The sequence below is a fragment of the Macaca mulatta genome, chromosome 8 (genome assembly GCF_049350105.2).
Source record: "Macaca mulatta isolate MMU2019108-1 chromosome 8, T2T-MMU8v2.0, whole genome shotgun sequence".
In the NCBI taxonomy this organism is placed as follows: Eukaryota; Metazoa; Chordata; class Mammalia; order Primates; family Cercopithecidae; genus Macaca; species Macaca mulatta.
Window position 1 is genome coordinate 106,641,703 of NC_133413.1, and position 24,474 is coordinate 106,666,176.

The 24,474-nt window shown below is 39.2% G+C and overlaps 1 protein-coding gene across 2 annotated transcripts; it reads right to left on the bottom strand.

Moving 5' to 3' along the window:
• Positions 1-884: 884 nt before the first annotated feature.
• Positions 885-24,278, bottom strand: MTERF3 (mitochondrial transcription termination factor 3). Of its 2 annotated transcripts, none has more exons than XM_015145723.3 (8): positions 24,160-24,278; positions 20,977-21,320; positions 19,580-19,732; positions 13,267-13,456; positions 8,235-8,382; positions 7,788-7,859; positions 5,866-6,027; positions 885-1,149 (listed from the first exon to the last, which is right to left on the bottom strand). In XM_015145723.3, exons 2-8 carry the CDS (start codon positions 21,308-21,310, stop codon positions 955-957), a joined length of 1,254 nt encoding a protein of 417 aa, XP_015001209.1. In that variant the 5' UTR covers positions 21,311-21,320; positions 24,160-24,278; the 3' UTR covers positions 885-954. The 2 variants fall into 2 exon arrangements, with proteins under 2 accessions (XP_015001209.1, XP_001091306.1); XM_001091306.5 differs by having other exon boundaries at positions 24,035-24,278.
• Positions 24,279-24,474: the final 196 nt, after the last annotated feature.

The window sequence follows — 24,474 nt, forward strand, 5'->3', positions numbered from 1 at the left end:
CAGTTGGCATGGCTGAAAAAGCTGGGGTTTGGCCAGACATCTTTCTCTCCACCTAGTTTCTCCAGCAGAGTAACCAGACCTCTCTATACCGTAGCTTTGGGTGCCAAGAGCAAATGTTCCAAGAGGGCAAGCCCTGATGTGCAAATTCTTATCAAGCCTGTGCTTGACAAATGTCCCCTGGGCCAAATCACATTGGCCCAGAGTCAGTGTGGGAGAGGACTAACTACACAACAGTGCAAATACCAGGTGTGGTTCATGGGGGTTACCAGTGTTAACAGTCTACCCAATCTAGTGATCATAACGCAGACAACTGAAGTTGCGATACTTTGTTTTACAAATAAAAAAGCAAAGACTCAGAGATGAAATCACTTGCCCAGGATAACACATCATAAACAGAAAACAAATCTTTGTTTACTGGTAATAAGTCAAAGGCTAGTTAAGCCTTTCACTATATCTCATTGCCCCTAATCTTTAAACTCCACTTTCCTTTTCCTGATTCTTAGCCAACTGTGAATATCTGTGTTCAAGAAGTTAACAATGTAGATAATCCAAAATGAAGTGTGCTTTGTGGCATTATCTGAGCTGTAGATATTAGATGACTAATGTAGTATGTGCTCTGGAAACTTGTAACAGTTCAAATGAAATAAAGCCATTTTATAATGAAACCACTTTAAAAATCCTCCGTTTTCATCTTCACTAGAATGACAAAGCACCAACTTAAAGTAAACCAACTCTCTCCCTTTCTCTGAACTCGCTGTATTTTCTAAGAAGGAAAAGGTAAACAAGAATTGAGTCACTAGGAACTTGATGAAAAATCTACCACAGTATATGTACCCAAATTTACAGTATCAAATGGTTTCCAATATCAGTTGAGACCCGAGGCATTTAAAAATATATTCATTTATTCATACATATATTCACTTTACAATATTGCATTTTCACATACATAAAAATCTAAAGCGTTTTTAAGAATTTATCAAAGTCTTGTACTGATGCTTTGGCAATCTCTTCACAAAATATTTCATCAGGAATAGATACGAGTTTGTCCAAAGAGATGTAGTTAGGTTTTGCTGGATCATACTGGGCTCTTCCTAAATAGGTAAGAAACAAGTGTCTTTCTTTGATTTTAAACAGCCTTGTATTAAATACCTAGAAAAGAAAAAAAGTTTTTAAAAAACATTGCACATTGGAGGATGAAACATTAAAAAGTTTACTTGGCAAAAATTTTAATAGGTTAACCAATACAAAGTACTAACCACGTGTTCAGTAAGTAGGATAAATGCCAGAGGATTTAAATCCTATATTTTCTGTTAAAAAACTAGAAAAAGGGATTCAAAATCAACATACAAAACAATAATAAAATAATTAAGGGCTATAATGTGGGCAAAGAAGATTGAGTGCTCCAGAGACAGAGGAGAATGTGTTAAAAAAGCAAATCTTCGGCCTGGCGCGGTGGCTCACGCCTGTAGTCCTAGCACTTTGGGAGGCTGAGGCAGGCAGATCATCTGAGGTCAGGAGTTCAAGACAAGCCTGGCCAACATGGCAAAACCCTATCTCTACTAAAAATACAAAAATTAGCTGGGCGTGGTGGCACATGCCTATAATCCCAGCTACTCGGGAGGTTGAGGCAGGAGAATTGGTTGAACCCAGGAGACAGAGGTTGCAGTGAGCCGAGATCCTGCCACCACCTCCAGCCTGGGCAACAGAGTAAGACTCCGTCTCAAAAAAAAAAAAAAAAAAAAAAAAAAAGGGCAAATCTTCAAGCCTCACCCCAAAACTACTTAATCAGCAACTCTGAGAGCAGGACTCAGAAATCTGTCTTAATAAGCCCTCTAGATGATTCTGATATTTACCAAGTTTGAGAACCAATGTTAGACATCAGGATGTTATTGTAAAAAAAAGGATAAGATTTCATAATCTGTAACACCTCTTTCTCTCTTTTTTTAAATTCCCACACCTCCCCTTAACTAGAATCAAAATGAAATGAATCTGACCTCTGCGAGAGCAACTGGGAAAATATGTCTTACCTGCCTCAAACTAAAACTCCTAAAAACTACAGTGAGAAGCAACTTTAGAAAGGAGTCAGAAGCAGGCAAGGCTCTACAGCCGACTGCAGAAAGAAGAGAGAAATGGGAGATCAGGCCAGACTTGAGCTACAGCCCTGAAGCCTGAGAGATCTGTGAGGCCCCCTAGTGAGGCTCAGAGGAAGCCCTTTCAATATTATGCCTGCCTCAAGCTCTCCTCTTGGCTCTTACAGACACAATGTGAACACAGGACATGATACACAACCCCTAGGCCTCTTTCCCTACATTCAAGTGAAAACAGTAACAGATCAGTTGGAAAGGACACTATGAAAAACAATTGTTGAAAACCAAAGTACTATGAGAAGAGTGACTACAAAAAGTACAGGGTGCTACCTCAACATGGGATTGGCTTGCTTTTGGAACAGAACATCTCTCTTTTCAGTCTCTGCTATTCTGCCCTTGTTCTGATCATTAAATTCCCATGATCACAATATTATGGATAATGAAGATGTAAGATGTTTTTTTTATATATATATATACATATATATATATGTGTGTGTGTATATATATATATATACACATACACACACACACACATATTTTTTTTTTTAAAGTATGACTCCAATGCAGTGATTCTTGGCTTAAAAAACTATCACCCAGCCGGGCACGGTGGCTCACACCTGTAATCCCAGCACTTTGGAGGCCAAGGTGGGCGGATCACGAGGTCAAGAGTTTGAGACCATCCTGGCCAACATGGTGAAACCTCATCTCTACTAAAAATCCAAAAATTAGCTGGGCATGGTGGCGGGCGCCTGTAGTCCCATCTACTCGGGAGGCTGAGGCAGGAGAATCGCTTGAACCCGGGAGGCGGAGGTGGCAGTGAGCTGAGATCATGCCACTGCACTCCAGCCTGGCAACAGAGCCAGACTCGGTCTCAAAAAACCCAAAAAACCAAAAACCAAAAACCAAAAAACAACTATCACCCAGCATACAGACAAAACCACAAACGGTTCTGGTGCTCCCAAACTATTATTAATTTCCTAAATATAATAACACTTCAAAGCATTTATTTAGCTTATGAGTAGATATTATGTTTACTTCTCCAGTGGTCCAAAGTTACTCCATCATTAGAGAGTTGTGTACTCTTTCAAGTCCAAAAGTTACTGCTCAGATTGAAGTGTTTCTCCCTTCTTTTTTTATGAGTGTGGTGGTGCAGGAGGAGGGTTGTTGGCCACCAGGGGCTACTTTGCCATTGGCACAAAAATTTCATCCCATTAATGACATATTAAATTCTTCGGAGTTAAAAAAAAAAAAGTGCCCCTAGCCTGAGAATTATTGGTTCCCTCTTATCCTAAGGTGGACTTCAGCTTTGCCTTCACAGAAAATCACAGAGGAAGGGGAGAGCCAAGGTTTTGGGGGATATTGAATATAACCTCTTTCCTTAGCCTAGTGATTTCTTCACATTCATTACCCTAAAACTGCTTTTGTTATCCTCTACCTTCCACGATCTCTTCTTTGAAATGACTAAATTACTTCTTTCCCCATTTTTAATTAATCCTAAGTCAGATCTGCCAACCAGGAATATTATCTGCATGAGAAAATTAGTTCCACGCCACTGAGATTTAAACACCAGCCAAAAATTTAAAGTCTATATCAGCCCGTCCACAGCCTTACTGTCTGTTAATGTATTTTTTCATTAATAAGCTTTTTATTTTTCTGTTCTTTTTCCCCCAATAATTCCACCCAGACTCTAGGAATCTGAGAATCCCAATTTGGAAGCCACAATTCTACAATAGAGCTTCTCAGAAGCAAGGGTTTGGGGTGCCTAAAAATCTGTGTTTTTAAGTGATTTTGATACATCTGGTCAGCTTATAATTTCTTCTATTTGGAAAGCTCCTCTCCATCTTTCAAACACCACTCACTCTTCTACAGACAATTCAAATGTCACTTCTAGCAGATCATAGTAAAAGGCTTGTAAAAGTCCAGTTTTTAAACTGGACTGCTGGAGTTCTAATCGTGGTTGTGCCCCAACCTTGTTACTTGGGTAACCTTGGACAGGTTACTTAAATCTCTTTAAGCTTAAGTTCTTTATGTGTAAAATAGGGGTAATAATAACATCTACCTCACATGGTTGTTGTGAGAATTAACTGTGTTAATACAAATAAAGCAATAAAGATAGAGCTGGCACACAGTAAGTACTCAATTGCTGTTATTACTTCTATAATTCTCCTACCACTTCTAAATCACACTGTAGCAGCTCGGATTAGGACTCTTTACCATCATATAAAGCAATTTTATTTTATTTAATTAATTAATTTATTTTTTGAGATGGAGTTTTGCTCTGTCGCCCAGGCTGGAGTACAGTGGCATGATCTCGGCTCACTGCAAGCTCTGCCTCTCGGGTTCATGCCATTCTCCTGCCTCAGCTTCCTCAGTAGCTAGGACTACAGGCGCCCGCCACTACGCCTGGCTAATTTTTTTTTTTTTTTTTTGTATTTTTAGTAGAGACGGGGTTTCACGTGTTAGGCAGGATGGTCTCAAACTCCTGACCTCGTGATCTGCCCAACTTGGCCTCCCAAAGTGCTGGGTTTACAGGCGTGAGCCACAGCGCCCGACCAAAGCAATTCTATTTTAAAACCTGTCTTCCACACTCAATTATAAGTTCCACAAGAACAGAGACCATGTCTGCTTGACTTTTGTATCCTCAGTGCCCAGTGTCTAGCACTGATGGATGCTCAGTGATATACTGGAAAAATGACAGACCACGAAGGTTAGGAGGGGACAATATCATATATTCTTACCATCATTTATGGTCCCTGAATTACCCACCAACCCAGGGAAAAACAAACTGTCATTGCTTTTTTGTTGAAGATTATTTTACAATTACTCCATGAGTCAAATTCACAAAATTGTAGGCTTCTAACACTTCTATAATGAGTATATTTATGTTTGGTAAAATAGGAAAATCCTATATTAGAGACCCATTCCTCGTGAAGTATAATAGGCAAATAAATATAGCTGTATGTGAAGGAACTGGACCTAATGCAGTCTAGTTCTGAGAGCTGTATTAAGGTAATATTTGTTTTACCCATCTTTTTTCAAAAACAGGAACACACGTGTTCTAGCAAATGGAGTAGAAGGATCACTTAAATAAAAATTCAGTTTGTCATTTATCCAATAAATACTGAGTGGCTATTTGCATAGGAAATAGGAAAAAAGGATTACTTTGATAAAATCCAATCATTCATTTGTTCATCAAATATTAATTGTGCGCCTCCCTTAGTGCCAGGTGTAGTTCTACGCACTGGGGATTTGGCAGTGTATAAATCAGACAAAGTTTCTGCTTTTAAAGAGTAATATTCAAGATCAATATTCTTGCGAACAGCAGATAATATCACTCACTAGGTAAAGAATACAAGAGTTTGATTAGCTTAGAAAATATAATTACGGCTTGGACATTATGGCAAACTGGAACACTTTTATATTGGGATGGGGATCATTACAATATGGCTCATTGATTCATGGATTTAAATAAACTGTGACTAAAAAGTACATGTAGCAGTGAAAAGACCTTTAAGGGAAGTGATCTATTTCAAAGTTAAGTGGAGAAAAACATGAGAGAGACTACACTCGATTTGTTCTGCCTGATTCCAACAAACAGAACTAGGACTAGGTAGAAACTCCAGGGAAACAGACTAATCACTGATTTCTCCTCAGGAAATGTACATTTGTGCCCTGAAAGTTGTAAACTCTTCCCAGTGTACAGAACCATGCAGCTGGACAGCAGCTCTGAATGAAGCGCAATGGCAGCGCTTACAGAGAGAGCTGTGAGTGGCATTACCTGTGGGAACTTGACAATGATGTGGTGGGGAATGCTCATCACATTGTGCACAAAATCAAATGTCTCGGTAAGTTTCCTTTTATTTGCAGTTAACATCTTCGGGATTCTGGTGATCATATGTTGAATTTCGTTATGTTTAAAACCAAGTTCAAGACGGTAAACCTAAACGAAAGTAAATTTGCTATGAATAAGTAGAAATAGTTATTTTGGTACCATGGCAAGGCTGCGCTGATTCTTTTTGTTTTTGAGATAGAGCTCGTTCTGTTGCCCAGGCTTCAGTGCAGTGGCACAATCTCCTGCCTCAGTCTCCCAAGTAACTGGAACTACAGAGGAATGCCACCACACCTGACTAGTTCTTGTATTTTTAGTAGAGCCAGGGTTTCACCAGGTTGGCCAGGCTGATCGTGAACTCCTGACCTCAAGTGATCTACCCGCCTTGGCCTCCTGAAGTGCTTACAGGCATGAGCCACCGCATCTGGACAAGATTCTTTTTTTGAGACTGCGTCTCGCTCTGTCATCCAGGCTGGAGTGCAGTAACACGATCTCAGCTTACTGCAACCTCCATTTCTTGGATTCAAGTGATTCTCCTGCCTCAGACTTCTAAGTAGCTAGGATTACAGGTGCCCATCACCACGCCTGGCTAATTTTTGTATTTTTAGTAGAGATGAGGTTTCACCATGTTAGATAGGCTAGTCTCAAACTCTTGACTTCAAGTGATCTGCCCACCTCGGCCTCCCACGCTAGGGTTACGGGCCTGAGCCACCGCACCTGGCCATGATTCTTCTAAACTTAAAATAACATTTTAAAATTTGGAGACAGCTATGCCAGTGCCTTCAGGGAATTACAGCTTCCGGCTCCTGGGGTCACCGGAATTTCAAACCCCTCTGCTGAGAAAGAGCTACACAGTGATCGTCATGAAGATCACCAAAGGGGCAACCATAATTATGAGAGAGAATGAGTGACATGGGAGGGCTGCAGGTCAGAGGCAACACCAAACAGATCCTTCAGCAGCAGGATCATCAAAATGCTTTTTGAGCTTTTGCTCCCAAGCACACCGACATATATGTTGTCTGAAAAATGACATGTCAACATTCCAAGCAGAGATAAGGAACTAAACAACCAAACATGGGCCAGGTCCTCTACTTGCTTCCATAGTGTCCTGTGTGCGCCCACCAAGTAACTGCCCCCATCACTCTGGATTTGATCCACCACTAGACTGTAAGCTCCTTGGGAGGAGGAGCTGTCTCCCCAGCATGGCGCTTGGGCAGGAGCTCAATAAAGATTTATTTAATGACTGAACTGTTCACCTCAGAAAACAGCCCTTACATAATATTTCAAATACTACTACAGCTTTATATACTAACTAGTCAACTGCTCTTGGCTTCATGTTATTCTCTTGCAGGAAGGACAGTAAAGAGTGTCTGGTACATTCTGTGATAGAATGAGAGTTGGCAATTGGGACAGGTGCAAAGGAGAGCAATGTGTTATCTGTTACTCTTTTCACAGAAGTCTTTTGGATCCAGCCTCCAAAACTCCCTGAGACATACACAGACTGTCATGCTGGCCAACAGGAGTAGTTTCGTAGACTGGTAACACTGCCCAGGTAACAAAGACATCAGACTCCCACAATGGGCAACAGAAACAGTTTCAGGGTACCACTTATATCCCTATCTATTGCTTTAGGATTGTGGGTATCAATGTCTGCAAGGTGATTTACTCATGTTAATACCTGGTCAACATGAAAATATTAACTGAAACAAACTGCTTGCTAGACATTTGTTAAAGATAATTTCCTATTTCTCTTTTTAGAAATAACTTATTTTAAAGTCTAGTTTTCTTTTAGATGACAGCAAAATCTATTCTCTTCAGAGGATTTTAACACTTAAAGAAACTGATTTCTCAAAAGCCTAAAGTTGTCCTACCTTCATATTTTCTTTCACGGGTTCCAGACTTCCAGTTAGCAGCCTTGGGAGACGAACTACCAGATCTCTAGTCTGTGGGTGCAAACAAAACAATCTAGTATTACTATATGTGCATCTTTAACTAGTTTGGAGAATTAAGGCACTAATAAGACACAAAGTTAAAACTTAAAATATGACCCAGTCAGAAAAATGATAGGAACCCCAGGAATATAAAATGTTAGTACTGTTTGGAAAAAAAGAAAACAAAAAGTGAAGGAACCAGTTTGATTAAGTATTATAAAATGATGTAGCTCTATGTTTAAACTAGCAGGATAATTCATTTTTGTACAAAAAATACCAGAAATGTATATGATTCACATGGGCTGGGCATCTGTTAGGAACATGAGATTTATCAGCTACTAAAATGTACCAGACATAGAAATAAACAAATTCTCTCCTTTTCTTTACCTTTTTCACACTAAGTTCAAGTTCTTTCTGAAAAAATCCCAATCTGTTATCCAGTCTTTCCACTGAAAAGTTCAGCAAAAATGGTGCTTTTCTGACCATCTGTGCAACATCTGCTTTACTGAAATTTTTTGAAAGCAGATAAGCCACCCTAGAGAAACATAAATACATACGCATGTGATAAACATTTACATTCTTTTTTTTTTTGAGACACAGTCTCATGCTGCTTTCCAAAATAACAGCTATTTTTAAAAAGGCTCCCACATCCTAAATTACTAACTAAATAAAAGCATTCTGTAACAATGGCAAAAATGGCAAAAACATGTTTAAAACAAGCATTCACCCAACTCTAGATGGTTTCCATTTACACTTAAAAACAGAAAATAATTCTGAAATCCACTAATAGGTATTAGTTGTGGTTTTTGCCATTACTTTCAATAGCAAAAACATGATTACTTTTGCACCAACCTTTAGATTCTCTTTTCAATTAATCTGGTTTATTACTTGGTAAGAAAGAATGAAATAGCTTCTGCTTAAGTTTTTTTGTTATTTTTTTGGGGGGATAAGAACAGAAAAACACAAATTAAGAAAATAACACAAATTAAGAAAATTAAGGAAATAATGGTTACAACTGAGAGAAGCATTTTTTAGGTTAGTATATTTACTGAGCCCCTCCCTTCCCCTCTTCTATTCTTTTCCTTTCAGGAAGAGTCTCGCTCTGTTGCCCAGGCTGGAGTGCAGTGGCATGATCTTGGCTCAATGCAACCTCCGCCTCCCAGGTTCAAGTGACTCTCTTGCTTCAGCCTCCCAAGTAGCTGGGATTACAGGCATGCACCAGTAGACCCAGCTAATTTTTGTATTTTTAGTAGAGACGGGGTTTCACCATCTTGACCAGGCTAGTCTCGAACTCCTAACTTCAAGTGATCCACCCACCTCGGCTTCCCAAAGTGCTGGGATTACACTTGAGTGACCATGCCTGGCCTGAATATGTATTTTCATAAATAATTTTTTACTACGGTCTTTCAATATGTATTTTGTTAACTTAGATATTTTCCTGTTAAGTTTTTGAAAATTAAACTATGTAAGTTAGTAAAATATAGAAAGCTTGACTATAAAATAATATTATTTTTTAAAAAATCTAAGAACATAGTAAAAGATAGTTTTACTAAATGTCTAAAATATATCAGGATATTATTTTGTTTAATTCTAACCAGAAAAACAAAAAAACTTGTGAGCCAGGTAAATTTTCCTCATTACACTTGAGGAAACATGGATTCAGGGAAGTTAAATAACTTGTCTGAGATCATCACCTAATTACTGACAAAACTAAGATGTGAACTCAGGCATGCCTACATCTAAAGCCTATGGTATTTTCATACTATATACCAAAACTTATATTACTTTATAATCACATGACTATTACTCCTTTAAAAATAGTTAAAATATTTATAAATTTAAGTATATAAAAATTTTAAGTGCATGGCAAAATAAAACAAAACACAACAAAAACACCCCACTATAAATGAAGTCAAAAGACAAGTGACAATCTAGGAAAAATATCTGCAACATGTCTCAGATACAGAACTAATTTTCTTAATATATAAAAGAACGTTTACCAAAAAGGAAAAAAGCCTGGTTAAAAAATAGCAAAGGATACATTACAGAAAAGGAAATGTAGACAGAAATTCAACATATGAAAAGATGCTCCAAACAACATTCCATGTTTCAACATTTGATGCTCCAAACCAACAAATAAAGTATTCTTTTTATCTATACAATGAACTGAAAGCAAAGTGTGATAGCACTGTATTTGTGAGGATAACAGGGAAGCTGGCACTTCTGTACACTGTTGGGGAGAGTATAAACTGGAAAACAACCCCTTTGAAGGATAATTTGGCAATATCTACTGAAGTTACAGATGAACATACCCTTTGACCGAGCATTTCCACTTTTAGAAATATGTCCTACAGAGACACACCAATATGTGTGATTTTTCAGAAGTATACAAAGTCAGTCACTGCAGCCTTGTCCTAACAGTGGACTGGAAACATACTCCATGCTTATCAACAGGTACTAAGGAGATCCGCAGCATGGACTGTACTAGAGTTAAAAAGAATAGGCAGCACCAAGAAAAAATAATCTCCGAGATATAGTTAAGATAGTGGGATACAGAATAGTATGTATAAATGCTACCAATTGTTATGTATTTGTATTCATGTGTGTATACACAGATATATGCTTTATAGAACATTCCTAGAAGGTTGAACAAAAAATCCTGATAACAGCAGCTGTATCCATAGGTGGGTCCTGGAAGGCCAAGGGACAAAGTAGGAGAAAAGGAGGTATTACTTGTTGTTTTTTTGGCAGCAAGGTTTGGCATTTGATTAAAAAATTATCAAAACTATTGTCTACATTGTAATGATTTTTCCAATAAAAAATTAAGATATAATGCCCACCCAACCAAAAAAAAAAGAGTATTTAAATAATTAAAATGCCAATTATTCATTTGAAAATTCTACAAGGATCTTTTAAACACAATTTTTTATTGAAAAAATAAGTACATGAAATCAACTGTTATAGAAATAAGACTGCTGCATACATCAGAACCAGTAACAAAGTTCATTTAAATAAAGGTTCTCACACCTGTGCCTATTCAGTATTTTTTTTACTGTATACTCTTTTGAATATATGTGGTTGCATGACGTATTACAAAATTCTAAGTAATTTTTATAAACGTTCTACAGCTTAATTTGATAGCCAGCCAGGTTTAGCCAGATTTTATTTTTTTAAGAAAAAAACTTAGGAATCAATGGACTATGATTAGGAATCAATGGACTATGCTACCTATGTGAGAATATTCCTCAGTTGTTAGAAGCATGTATGGCTTAAGCAAGTAACTTAAGCTACTAAGCTTAAGTTTCCTTCAAAGAATTAAATGCAGAGACAGTATGTAGTAGTCAGAACCCTGGAGTTTGATTAACTGGAGTTGAAACCACTTACTCTGCTACTTATACTAACGGTGTGTAATCTTGGGCAAATTATTTAACCTCTCTGCGACTCCCATGTACAAAGGGGCTATTAACAATAACAGTGCAGCCTGGGAAATGATCCCTACCCTCCTGGTATTCATGCTTTCTTGGAATAAATCTTGAGCAAAAAGGCTGGTTTTTGACTGCAGAGGGAATTAGTGTTCCTGACAGCCAGGAAGACTACAGCTGGATATGTCAGATTAGTTTCTTAGAATCATTCTCTCTCCCCTCTGTATTGTGATAGCTTATCTATATTACACCAGAATATCACTCTCATGAAGGGAAAGACTGTCTCTGATGTCTAAAGTTTAGGCCAGTGTCTCGCATATAGAAGGGCTCAAATGTTCAATTTAATAAATGCGGTTTTTGTTTCGTGTTTTTTTTCCTAATTCCGAGAAAAGACATTAGACTATGATGGTTTAAGGAACTGCAAAGCCCTCTGAAATGTAGTGAGAATCAACATCAGTGTGGAGAACAGTCTGGAGGGTCAAGACTAGAGGCAGACCAATTAGGAGACTGTTGCAGTAGTCTTGGTGTGGTATGATGGGGAACTGAGGCAAAACAGTCAAAGCAAAGATTCAGAGAAATGTCATGACTGATTTGAGCTATAAGAAAGGAAGAACTGATGGGCTTTCATGATTTATTAGATGTAGATGATAAAAGAAGAGAAAGCAAATTAATACCAATATTTCTGAGTTGGGCAAAAGGGTATTCAGTGAATCTGGGAATACAGACTGGCTTGGGTGACAGGTGGGGGTGATGATGAATTCAAAATGTTAACTTAGGGACAGGGGTTTTGTTCTCTGTGGTATTCCCAATGCCTAGCAAGATTCTTACCTCATGGATCAATATCTCACTGTATTTATTTTCACAAATTCAGTATTTCTTTGAATGTTGAATGAAGTACAGAGATGTTTATAAAAGTGCTCTTTAAAGAAGAAAACAAGGAACAACCAAAATAGCCAACTTATGGAAATGATTAAGCAAATTACATAGTAATTTGCCACGACAATATCAAACATCTAACAACAAAAATTGGCCAGACAAAAAAACTACAAAAGATCTTATCTTTAAGCGTACTCTCAGATAAGTTAGTTTTTGTTGATGATTTTATTTTTTTAAGAAAAAAACTTATTCCAGTTTCTAAAGAGAAAGAGTTAATTACTGACTCAGTAATAAGTTGAAAACATAAAAATAATAATGGGGCTGGGCAGGGTGGCTCATGCCTGTAAAATTCCAGCACTTTGGAGGCCAAGATGGGCAGATCACTTGAGGTCAGGAGTTCAAGACCAGCCTGGCCAACATGGTGAAACCCCATCTCTACTAAAAATACAAAAATTAGCCAGGCCTGGTGGCTATCCATAATCACCCAGATACTTGGGAGGCTGAGGCATGAGAATCACTTGAACCCGGGAGGCGGAGGTTACAGTGAGCCAAAATTTTGCCACTGAACTCCAGCCTGGGCAACAGGGCGAGACTCCATCTCAAATAATAATAATAATAATAATAGGTAGTTGAATAAAAGAACTGTTGTAAATACTTAATTTAGATCAAAAAAGGTCTATAACAAAAAAATAACTTTCATGTTCATTATCTTCGTAGACTCTTGTGCAGCAGAGACTTACAGAATAACTTCCACATATATTTCCTTCATAATCATTTCTTGGGTTATATGATAATCTTTTTTTTTTTTTTTTTTTTTTTGAGACCGAGTCTCACTTTGTGGCCTAGGCTGGAGTGCAGTGGCGCGATCTCGGCTCACAAGCTCCACCTCCTGGGTTTACGCCATTCTCCTGCCTCAGCCTCCCAAGCAGCTGGGACTACAGGCGCCCGCCACCTCACCCAGCTAGTTTTTTGTATGTTTTACTACAGACGGGGTTTCACCGTGTTAGCCAGGATGGTCTCGATCTCCTGACCTCGTGATCTGCCCATCTCGGCCTCCCAAAGTGCTGAGATTACAGGCTTGAGCCACTGCACCTGGCCGATAATCCTTTTAAAAGTCCTACCTGATCTTCAGATTTTCAAGGTCTTCAGAGAAAATTGCATGATTTTTTGTCAGGAATGCTCCCAGTTGGTTATCCTCTATACCCACGTCTTTAAGAAACAGGAGCATCTGCTTAATGTCTTTTTCAAAATCCAGTCTCAGAAGGAGGTTTGCTGCTTCTGTATGTTTTTCTATCTTGGACAAATCCACTCCTATAATAAATTATAAATACTGTTTGAAGATGACTTCTTAGTTTACCTGTTAAACTCATATACATAAGCACAAGAAATTACTGATGGAGATCAATACCTATCCAAAGGAACACTGAGATAGATCAATAGAAACTTCTAAATATTTTTAAACTAAGTTGGTTGCAGAAACAACATAGTATTTATTTTAAAAATCAAGTACAGAGGAAAATAGAGCATTTAGTGCTACATTTCCCCCCAAAACAAATTCACTAAGTCATACTGGAGTAGGGTCATCATCTTTGTCTAAGGTTTCTTGAATATTGTTTCAGAATGTTTGTCAGTCCCTAACGAACCCCGTAGTAACTGGTAATTCTGCAGGGTAACAAACAATATGAATAAAATGTTACTGTCTCTGAAGATTTTATTATTTCCTTAGTTATAAGCATTATTTTAAAAATATGTTTATGATTCCCATCATAGGGGGAATAAAAATGACCCTGTGCCTTACTCATCATTGTAATCTCTAGGTCTTTAGCACAGAGACAAGTCCCTTGAAGAAACTCAAGAAATGTTTGAGAACAAGTGAACACATAGCCCTTCAAGTATACAACAAAGCAGAAAATATACAACCTTAAACCTCCACATTTAAAACTTCTTAATGGCATCCACAATTAAAAAAAAAAAATCATCATATTCATTATAACTCCAAATATTAGAACCAAATATGATTATAAATCCAAATTTCTTGATATTAAACAGGTATTGATAAAAGATGCCCATGAACAGTGAAATGGATTAAATACACATAGACACAATGATATGGTTAGGCTGTGTCCCCACCCAAATCTCATCTTGAATTCCCATGTGGTGTGGGAGGGACCTGGTGGGAGGTAACTGAATCATGGGGAGAGGTCTTTGCTGTGCTGTTGTGTGATACTGAGTAAGTCTCACAAGACCTGATGGTTTTAAACAGGGGGGTTTCCCGGCACAAGCTCCCTTCTCTTGGCTGCTGCCACATGAGACGTGCCTTTTACCTTCCGCCATAATTGTGAGGCCTCCCCAGCCACATGGAACTGTAAGTCCATTAAACCTCTTCCTTTTGTAAATTGCCCAGTCTCAGGTATGTCTTTATCAGCAGTGTGAAAACAGCCTAATACACCCACTCACAGAATGAAGATCCAGAATAAACTAGAAAATGTTATTATACAACAATATGCATTTCAGATCAAATAGATAGACTATTTGTTAAAATATATGGGACCACTAGCTATACTTTTGAAAAAAAACATTCTCTTTATATCTTATATGAAATTAATTCTAGATAAAGAATCTAAATATATACTAACTCTACTAGAAAAACATAAAATTTAAAAAAAATTAAGTTTACAGAAAAGTATAAAACCTACGTGTAGAAAAAGGTCTGGAAAGCTTTTCCACGAATTGGTAATAGTGGTTACTTTTGAGAAGTGGAACTGGGGATGAAGAGAGGGTAAGAGGTCCTTCTCTTATAATATCTGCACTTTTGACAACCAGATGTAATTCTTTTGTAATTTAAATATTAGTAGAAAAATAAATCCAATTATTAGATGGACAAATAAATAAGATGAAAACCGGTTCCAAAAATCTGTGATAAACGGGAGAACAGATGCTTTAAAAATAACATAAAGGGTTCAGACTTCACATTTAACTCAATATTACAGCTGACATGAACTGAAGTGCCTTGCTCAGCATGAGCTGTCACACCCTGACTGTGCTCGAACAGAAATCCTGAAAAGCTGCTTTTTTAGCAGCAGTAGGAGAGCAGAATCTCATCAGGAATGCACACTGCTCTCAATGCAAATAACTTGGGCTCACTTCATTTCATTAACTTGAAAAAATAGTCCCTGAATGCCCACTACGGACCAGGCACTTCTGTTAGGCACTGGGGTTATAAAAAAAGAATAGTAAACGATTCTAACCTCTAGGTGACCAGTCTAGTTGGGCTTTACCTCATCAGTTCAGTAATTACGAATATTACCATTGTATTCAGTTATGGTTACACGTATTTAGTACATCAATCAGGGTCTAGCAGGCTATACAACGTGCCCTAGAAAGCACAAATGACAAGGACTTTAATGAAGGGACTCTATACAGCGGTGTGAGCAGCCTTAAGAGAACAAACAAGAACCTTCCCAACATTAAAGAGACAAGGAGGCAAAATGTTACCAAGGCACAGAGGGACTACAGGCTATTAAGGAAGGGCTGCTCAAGAGAGCTGTTGTCATGGAGTGAGGCAGGTACAGGACCCAAAGAAGGGAAGGAACATGGGAAAAATATCCCCACCTGGCTCTTCTACCTTCTGTCCTATAGGTGCCTCCCGCTGGCTGAAGCTGCCAAGAAGCCAGCTGGCATAGGAACCCTGGTGCATAGGGGTTTGGCCTCCTGGGACACAGATCAGGCAGAAAATGGGTCTCAGAAGCAAACAGAGAAGCAACTAGGACTTGAGTACTCAAAAATACTGTCTGACCAAGCAAATAAGTCTCCCTTAAGTTACTATTATTTAAGTTATTTCTAACACATGCTGTTGAAGTATCAGCATACAGGTAAAGGAATGGCTGAAACATATTCCAAACCTGTATGTATACTGTAAATTATTTAAAGGTAAGGACTGGGCCAGGCATGGTGGCTCATGCCTGTTATCCCAGCACTTTGGAAAGCCGAGGTGGGAGGAGAGCTTGAGCCCAAGAGTTTGAGACCAGCCTGGGCAACATAGTGACACCCCCTTCTACAAAAGAAAAAAAAATTAGCCGGGATGGCACGTGCCTAAAGTCCCAGCTACTTGGGGGGCTGAGTGGGAGGATCACTTGAGCCCAGGAGGTCAAGGCTGCAATGAGCCAAGACCGTGTCACTGCACTCCAGCCTGGGAGACAGAGCAAGACCCTGTGTCAAAAAAAAAAAGATAAGACAGGGACTGTGTCTTAGTTTATCTTGTATTACCCATAGCACCTGCCATAAGACAGGGAAAGCTGTTTCGAGAGGAAAGGTGACGTCCTCACAGCAGACGTCATCCTTTTCCTACCTCTGAATGTACATTTTTTAAATTATATGTTTATGGAGTACAACATGTTTTGACATCTGAATACATAATGGAATGATTAAATCAAACTAATTAACATATTCATTACCTCACATACTCATCATTTTTTTTTTTGTGGTGAGAACACTTAAAATCTACTCTCTTAAGAATTTTCAAGTATACATTATTATTAACTACCACCATCATGCTGGACAATAGATCTCCAGAACTTATGCCACCTGTTTAATTGAAACTTTGTACCCTTTGCCCAACAACTCCCCATTCCTCCCCACCCCCACTCCCTGGCTCCCTCTGCTCCTAAGAGTTCAACTTTTTTAGGTTTCATATATAAGTGAGATCATGTAGCATTAGTCATTCTGTGCTTATTTCACTTAGCATAGCATCCTCCAGGTTCATCCATGTTGTTGCAAATAACAGGATCTCCTTTTTCAAAGCTGACTAGTACTCCAATGTATAAATATACCACATTTTCTTTAACCATTCATCCACTGATGGACACTTAGGCTGATTCACAGAACACTTTATTTGCATCTCTCATGTGGGACTTATCACTTTGCCCTTCATCCTTGCATTAATATTTAGATGTTTCTGAGGACTTGAAGCTTCTTGAGAACAAAGGCCATTCTTTTTTTTTTTTGAGACGGAGTCTCGCTCTGTCGCCCAGGCTGGAGTGCAGTGGCGCGATCTCGGCTCACTGCAAGCTCCGCCTCCCGGGTTCACCCCATTCTCCTGCCTCAGCCTCCCGAGTAGCTGGGACTACAGGCGCCCACAACCGCGCCCAGCTAATTTTTTGTATTTTTAGTAGAGACGGGGTTTCACCGTGGTCTCGATCTCCTGACCTTGTGATCCGCCCGCCTCGGCCTCCCAAAGTGCTGGGATTACAGGCGTGAGCCACCGCGCCCGGCCAAGAACAAAGGCCATTCTAAACATACAGGTAACATTTGGGTAACTGGGCACAGAGTGATGAATATACAATTATAATGGAGTGTCATGAGTGCTAGGATCAAAGTAAGCAGGAAGTGAAATGAGAGCCTGAAGAGGGTCACTCTGTCTGCAGGGTCAAGAAGACACTTTAGAAGTTACTTGGACTTCAGTGATGTTCTCCAGTTGTTGGAGTTGGCTAAACAAAGGAGGGAAGTGGCAAGCCATGAGCTGAACAGGTAAGCAGAAGCCAAATCAGGGCAAGCTTTGATGCCATAGGAAGGTTTTGAAGGATTTTAAGTAGGTCACTGACTTAGATCTGCATTTCAGAAAGAACACTAACACTGTAAAGATATCAGAGCCAATACTGCTGAGGAGAAGACTATCAAGATAGGAGGCTCCTGCAGCCACTCAGTGACAAATGAGGACCTAAACAAGGTAGTGACTGTAGGATGACAGAAGTGGACGGATTTGAAAGAAATAAAGAGGGTAGCATCCATAGGATAAGGTGTTAAATTAGATGTAAAGAGGGAGGGGACAAAAGCAATAAGAATCAAGGATAGGCTGAGTGCAGTGGCTCATGCCTATAATCTCAGCACTTTGGGAGGCCCAGGCAGGCAGATTGCTTGGGGCCAAGAGTTCAAGATCAGCCTGGCCAATAGGGTGAAACCTCGTCTCTACTAAAAATAAAAAAATAGCCAGGCATGGTGGCACATGCCTGTAATCCCAGCTACTAGGGAGGCTGAGGTGGGAGAATCTCTTGAACCTGGGAGGCAGGTTGCAGTGAGCTGAGATGGCGCCACTGCACTCCAGCCTGGGAGACACAGTGAGACTCCATCTGAAAAAAAAAAAAAAAAAATTCAAGGATGACTCCCAAAGTTTCTAACAGAGCAAAGGTTTTTCTTTTTCCTCTCCTGTTAAAAATCACCTCCCAAAAATATGAGGAATGAGAAACAAAAAATAAGATCCTTCTTTGAGGAAACGAGATTATATCCCCACATATCTGAAAACAGAAGAAGGCATGGCAACAGCCTTATCAGAGAGGAGAAAGACGACACTGAAATGCTTGCAAATGAGAATCTGGCAAGTGGTAAGTGATCAGTACCACGAAAAACTCCAAAGTCTCCTAAATTGGAGTCCCTAGAAATCTGAGAGATTAGAGATGAGGTGCAGACTAAAAACTGGGGGATTCAGTGTGGAGAAATCTAACCTCCCCCAAATCCAGTTCCTCTCAATGCACCAGGAGAAAGAAGATTCATTATCTGGGAAAATCAAGTATGAGAAGTACCAAACCCAGAGAAAATGAGGAAAGCAAAAGTTTGTAATAAAATGCCAGACTAAAAATAAGATGACTAAATTAAAGTTTGGAGGGAGATCCCATGGTTCCCTTCAGCCATCCAGATCCAAGTGCAACCTAATGGTCAACAAGCGAAGACAGCTATAGAGTAGGCCTAGAGAGAAACCGTCCAAATCAGGAGGACGGTGGCTTCAGGAAGGAGGTCAGGGTAGTGGGACAAGCAGGGAACAATCCACTCTGGAGAAATGGAATACATCATCTGATAGGGTTACCTGGGAAAAACTGTCCTGAGTGGCTATTGGAAGGTATGGAAAAGTTTAACCCCAGAAACAAACAAACAAAACAATTCATCAAATGAAGAACAAGGCAACTATTAATGCCGGAAAAATGAAAAGTTGTACAGGAAGGTAAATAATGATAGCATACTTCTTGTTAGGGCAGATAGCAATATTTATAGTCATAATTTAATTACTGATTGATCTAAAATTGTAATTTATATTAGGAGAATTGAAAAGAATACAGGAAAAGTAGATGTGTACATACAAGAGATCAAATGATGTCTAAAGCTGATGAATCAAACAACAGCACTATAAACAATTATTTTAAAATGAGGAGGTTGAACACAAACAGAAACCATGATACAAGTTAAGTAGATACATCTGGGGAATAGGATGCAAGATCAGCAAGGATGAGGCAGGGAATACAGTTTCTCACTAGAAGCCTTTTTATACTATTTGACTTTTGCTTATGTTTGTATACTACTTAGTATAGATTAAATTGTTAATTTAAAAAAGTAAAAAAAGTAATGAAGAGTACATACAAAAAGTACTTGTAGTTTAGTCAAACTTACCTAGAAGAACTAACTTCTGCAGAGTCTCAGAATGATCCACATAGTCTCGAAGTGTGAATGAAGCTGGTGGCAATGGAGGGTCTGCAATAATCTGAATAGCCTCTTCCTCTGAAATTGGCTGCATTGGAGACAATGGAGGCAATTCATCCAGTTCTTTGAAAGAAAGAAACAAATTAGTGCTCTAATATGCACACTTAAAACTATTTCTACAAAGATCGGCTCTTCCCTTGTTTGCTTCTTTCAATGGTTAAATCTCGGGATGATTTTAGAATTAAACATCCAAGAAGACCCCAATTTTTCACCTTTTAAGAGGTAAGGTTACAACTATTTAGACAGACTAACTACTGTTCCTCCAAGATTAGAAATTTGTTGGTAAATTTCAAAGCACACAATGCCTTTCCTTCACTTAATCAGTAGGTGAGAATGCTAAAGATTACCTAACTTTCAAGCACATTTTGAAAGAGATTGAGTTTACCATAGCCTGTTAACTTGGCCTAAAGTACACATATGCCAACAGTCTGAATTGCATGGATTAAAGTAATTATATCCTGAAAGTCTTTGTTTTGACCCAATGCCCTCCCCTTCAAGTTACCCTCAAATACATCTTTAAGAGGGTTTCTATGATTGTTTCTACAACCTGTAGTCCTCTCTACAGGAGATGTGACTCTCTCTAGTACAGCGCTGATTCTGAAGTTGTTTCTGTTTTTTTAAAATCAAACGCAGTATGGAAGACACTTAGAACTACACAATACCTTAAGGTAAGGAATCAGGTCTGTGATTTCTTGTTCTGTTTTTTGCCTCTAATCATTAACTAGCCTTTCTCATCATTTATAGCCAGCATCTCCTCCCTGCCCTCTCCCCAGCTCTCTTTCCTTCATATTCTACTTAACCTTGTATTATTTCATTACCAGTGAAATATTCCTAGAATAGGACCCATAGGAAGGAGAGGACTGACTAAAAAGCGACATGAGGGCACTTTCTGGAGTAATATAACTGTTTTATTTGTTGATTGCAGTAGTTGTTAGACACTAAATGCGTATGTCAAAATTCATAGAACTATATATCCCACAAGATGAATTTTACTTGATATAATTATACCCTAATAAAACTAATTACCACTAGAATATTTTTGTTTTAAGAATCTAAACAACAAAGTATTTAGAAAGCAAATGTTTTATATGTGTAGCTATAAAATAATCTTACACGTTAGCCCACGAACTTTTTTTCTTAGCCAGTAAAATAAAGGCATGATAGAAGTTCATCAATAGAACCGGTATTATTCTTTTTCTTTCTTGATACAAAATATTACCTGAAATGGGCTAGCAGAATGTAAACAGGTAGCTTGTTCAAATGGCCAAAGTAGAGAAAGGGAGACTTTTCTGAAAGTTCAGAATTACCTTCTAGAAACAGCTCAGAATCAAAGCTGGGTATCTTTTGTGTCTTCTGTGACTGTTCATTCATGGAAGGAAGCAGACTGCTTTGGGTAGAATTATTCTCTTGACTACTTGAGCTAGTAGACTGGGAACTATTCCATAAGGAGGAAGTCTTGTAAGTCTTAAATCCCCACTGGAGAAAGCAATTGTCAGAGGATATCTGAGGCTGAGCAGAAAAGCCATGTAACAATGTTCTTCCTGGTCTAGCAAAACATTTTGTGAGTTGTACAGCATTAATGAGGCTCCTCAACTTAGCTGAGTTAAACCACCTGGGTATCTGTTGGGCTGACAAAGCCATTTTTCTTAGTCTACAAAGGAAAGATATAACCGTCAAAAGAAGAGAAACTTAATTTACTTAAATGTTTAAAACAGTATTCAAACAACAAAAAAATAAACTGTAAATTATTTTTTTCTAAATGAAAGGTGTTTAAACATAGTTAGTCTAAAATAGATGTTTCTTATGCACAGGAAAATCCAACAACAAGGCAATCTCAGTTACAAACCAACAGACAGGAACTTCTGAGTGGAAAAATAAAGATATACTTTACAATTTAAAAACAATGCAACATCACTGGTGTAAGAAAAATGCTTAAAACAAAAATCTGCAAATGTTCAAATAACAGCAGACCTCACTAATCTGTTAATTTAATCATTTAAAGAGAATAAGCTGATGCAATTAAGTGTTCTTGAAATTTGGTGTGAAGGATGTTTCTGCAGCAGATTGCTGATCAAAGTAACACTGAATTATTCAAATGCATTTTATATTTTATGTATATAAATTTGTCCCAAAATGAAAAAACAGAAATCTACTGTGTCCTAAATGAATCATCAAATTATTATTATTGATATATAGAACAGTGAAAGCAGTTTCTTGCTTCATTCTCAGGGCTGAACACTGTTGATTACTTCACAGATAAAGCTGTTCTTCCAAAGGGAATTGAACAAAACCAGTTTTGTCAAGTTTTGTTTCACTGTAGGAAAGAAGAAAAAAGCCTTCCAAAAGAAAAGGTCAAAACTAGCAAGCAAAACCAAGTAACAGAAATAAATAAGCAACCAGCAATTAATACCTGTATATTTTGACTGAAAAAGTAGTTTTCAAAAAGATGTTTATCAGGAAAGGCTAGTGCTATGTTAAACTCCAGGAATATGAAGGGATTTATATTTAGCCAGCTAATAAGAAAGGTAAATTTGATGCATATAATCTTACATTAAATAACATTATCCATATAAAACACAGGATAGAGTCAGGATATAAGAAATGCTCAATAAATGTTAGCCATTATTATTGATTACACAACCAAATACAAATGAATTCTGCTGAATTAATTGCGGCCTACAACTTTATACTTTGTTTTTCTACATGGTGGAATTCGGCTTGTTTTATGCTTTAAATTAGACCAAATACTTGAGGGTCTAATCTCCTTTTGGAGATGCGTAGTTTTGGGAAGTTTGCTGAAAGAGATTTTACGAAAGTGAAAGTCTCCTTTCATCCTGCAATTATTTATTATTATTACTTATTTATTTATTTTTGAGACGGAGTTTCGCCCTTGTCGCCCAGGCTGGAGTGCAATGGCACCATCTCAGCTCACTGCAACCTCTGTCTCCCGGGTTCAAGCGATTCTCGATTCTCGGCAGCTGCCTCAGCCTCCCGAGTAGCTGGGATTACCCGTGCCCGCCACTACGCCTGGCTACTTTTTTGTATGTTTATAGAGATGGGGTTTCACCATGTTGGCCAGGCTGGCCTCGAACTCCTGATCTCACGTGATCCACCCACCTCGGCTTCCCAAAGTGCTAGGATTACAGGTGTGAGCCACTGCGCTCGGCCCATTTTGCGATGATTTTAGAAAAGAAATAAGTATTTTTGCGACGATTTTAGAAAAGAAGTATTCACAATACCCTGCTGGGATAGGTGGTTTCTGTCAGATTTTGGTAGGAAATGGGCTTCCAAATGTGCCAAGTTTTCCCTCAAACCTACAACATTCATTCTCTGCACAGTAGTCATAAGGGCACTAAATTGGAAGCCAGAAGACCTCGGTTGTGCTACCTTGACAAGGCTGTTTCTGGCAGCAGTCTAACAAAATGTCTAGCCCATGATGTGGGGTGGGTGTGGGGTCAATAACCATTCTTCAAATAATGCTTTTTTAAAAGGCTAAGGGTACAATACGATGATTCGTAAGGCCCCTATCAGCTCTAACATTTTTTTGACGCCTAAGCACTTCATCCTACTTCAAACTTCTGAAATCCCAAATTCATCCTGAAGCCTTTCCACACTCAATACCCCTTAAACATCAGGAAGATTCACTTTCAAATTTCATCCCGTCATTAAAAGATCTTTGTGCATACAACTAATGTTTATCCTTGCATTTTTATTTACAAGTGCACTATCTTCTCCACATTATTTCATTGCTGCCTAAACATCTTAACAATTGATTAATTGTTCATTCACGAGAGCAAGGCTGGGTCTCATTCCTGGATCCACCCTTCCAGGGACTATTCTCCACTCTCCCAGAGCCTTGTACTGCTCTAATGCTTGCGGAATGGAAATAAATCAATGGCAAGTACAGTTAACTCACTGGCTTACACAGTACGCAAAAGCGGGTAGGGGATAAGCAGATGTGTATAAAAGCCCTGTGAGGTGGTAACCGGAAGTCTTCTAACAAGTTCCTTTCATCAGGAAAATTACAGAAAACCCTTAAAAGAAACTCTGAAGTCTATTAACAATTCATATATACGGTTCTCAATGAGTGCCTAGTGCTTCGCTAGAAAAAGGCACTGAAATAGGGTTCAAGATTTCTACCTAAGAAAGGCTATAAATGAAATCAGGAAAGAAAGGGAGGTATGGGGGTAGCTTCCTAATAAAGGGCCTCTCAATACTTCCTAGGCCATTTTAGCCCATTTCAGTTCCCCCAAACTTCCGCAGGAAGGCAGAGCCCCCTCCTGAGGCTTCTCACACCGCGCTAATTAGTCAACATGGTTGAGTTTTCACGCCAGCCAGTGAAAAACACAAAACAAAACCAATCACCTTCGACTGGGCCGCGAAAACCTAAAGGCCCTTGAGGCCTTGGGGCGCGGTCTGGACTCGGGTGCGCCGGAACCTGAACTCCTGCCAGGACCGCGATCCTCGCGCTGAGGCAGCTCCTGCTTTACCTGTGGCGAGGCCTGCGCCCCGTAGCGGGTGACCCCGGGACCGACCGACTCGCAGGGCCGCACGCCCAGTCCAGCAGTGCCGCACGCCGGCTCCTCAGCCTGCCCGGCCCAGCGCAGCCGCGCTCCCCGGCCCACGTGGGCTGCGGCCGGAGTGGGCGAGACCATGTGCCGAGTTGCGTGGGGAGACAGCGGGCTACGTGCGCGGAAAAGAGTCAGCCAGGGGCAGCAGATAGCCTTCTCCGGCTCGCCACTCCCTTGAAGTCCTGTGGACTTGGAGTCTGAAGGCTTCTCGAGTGCGTAGAGATGCCTCAGCCG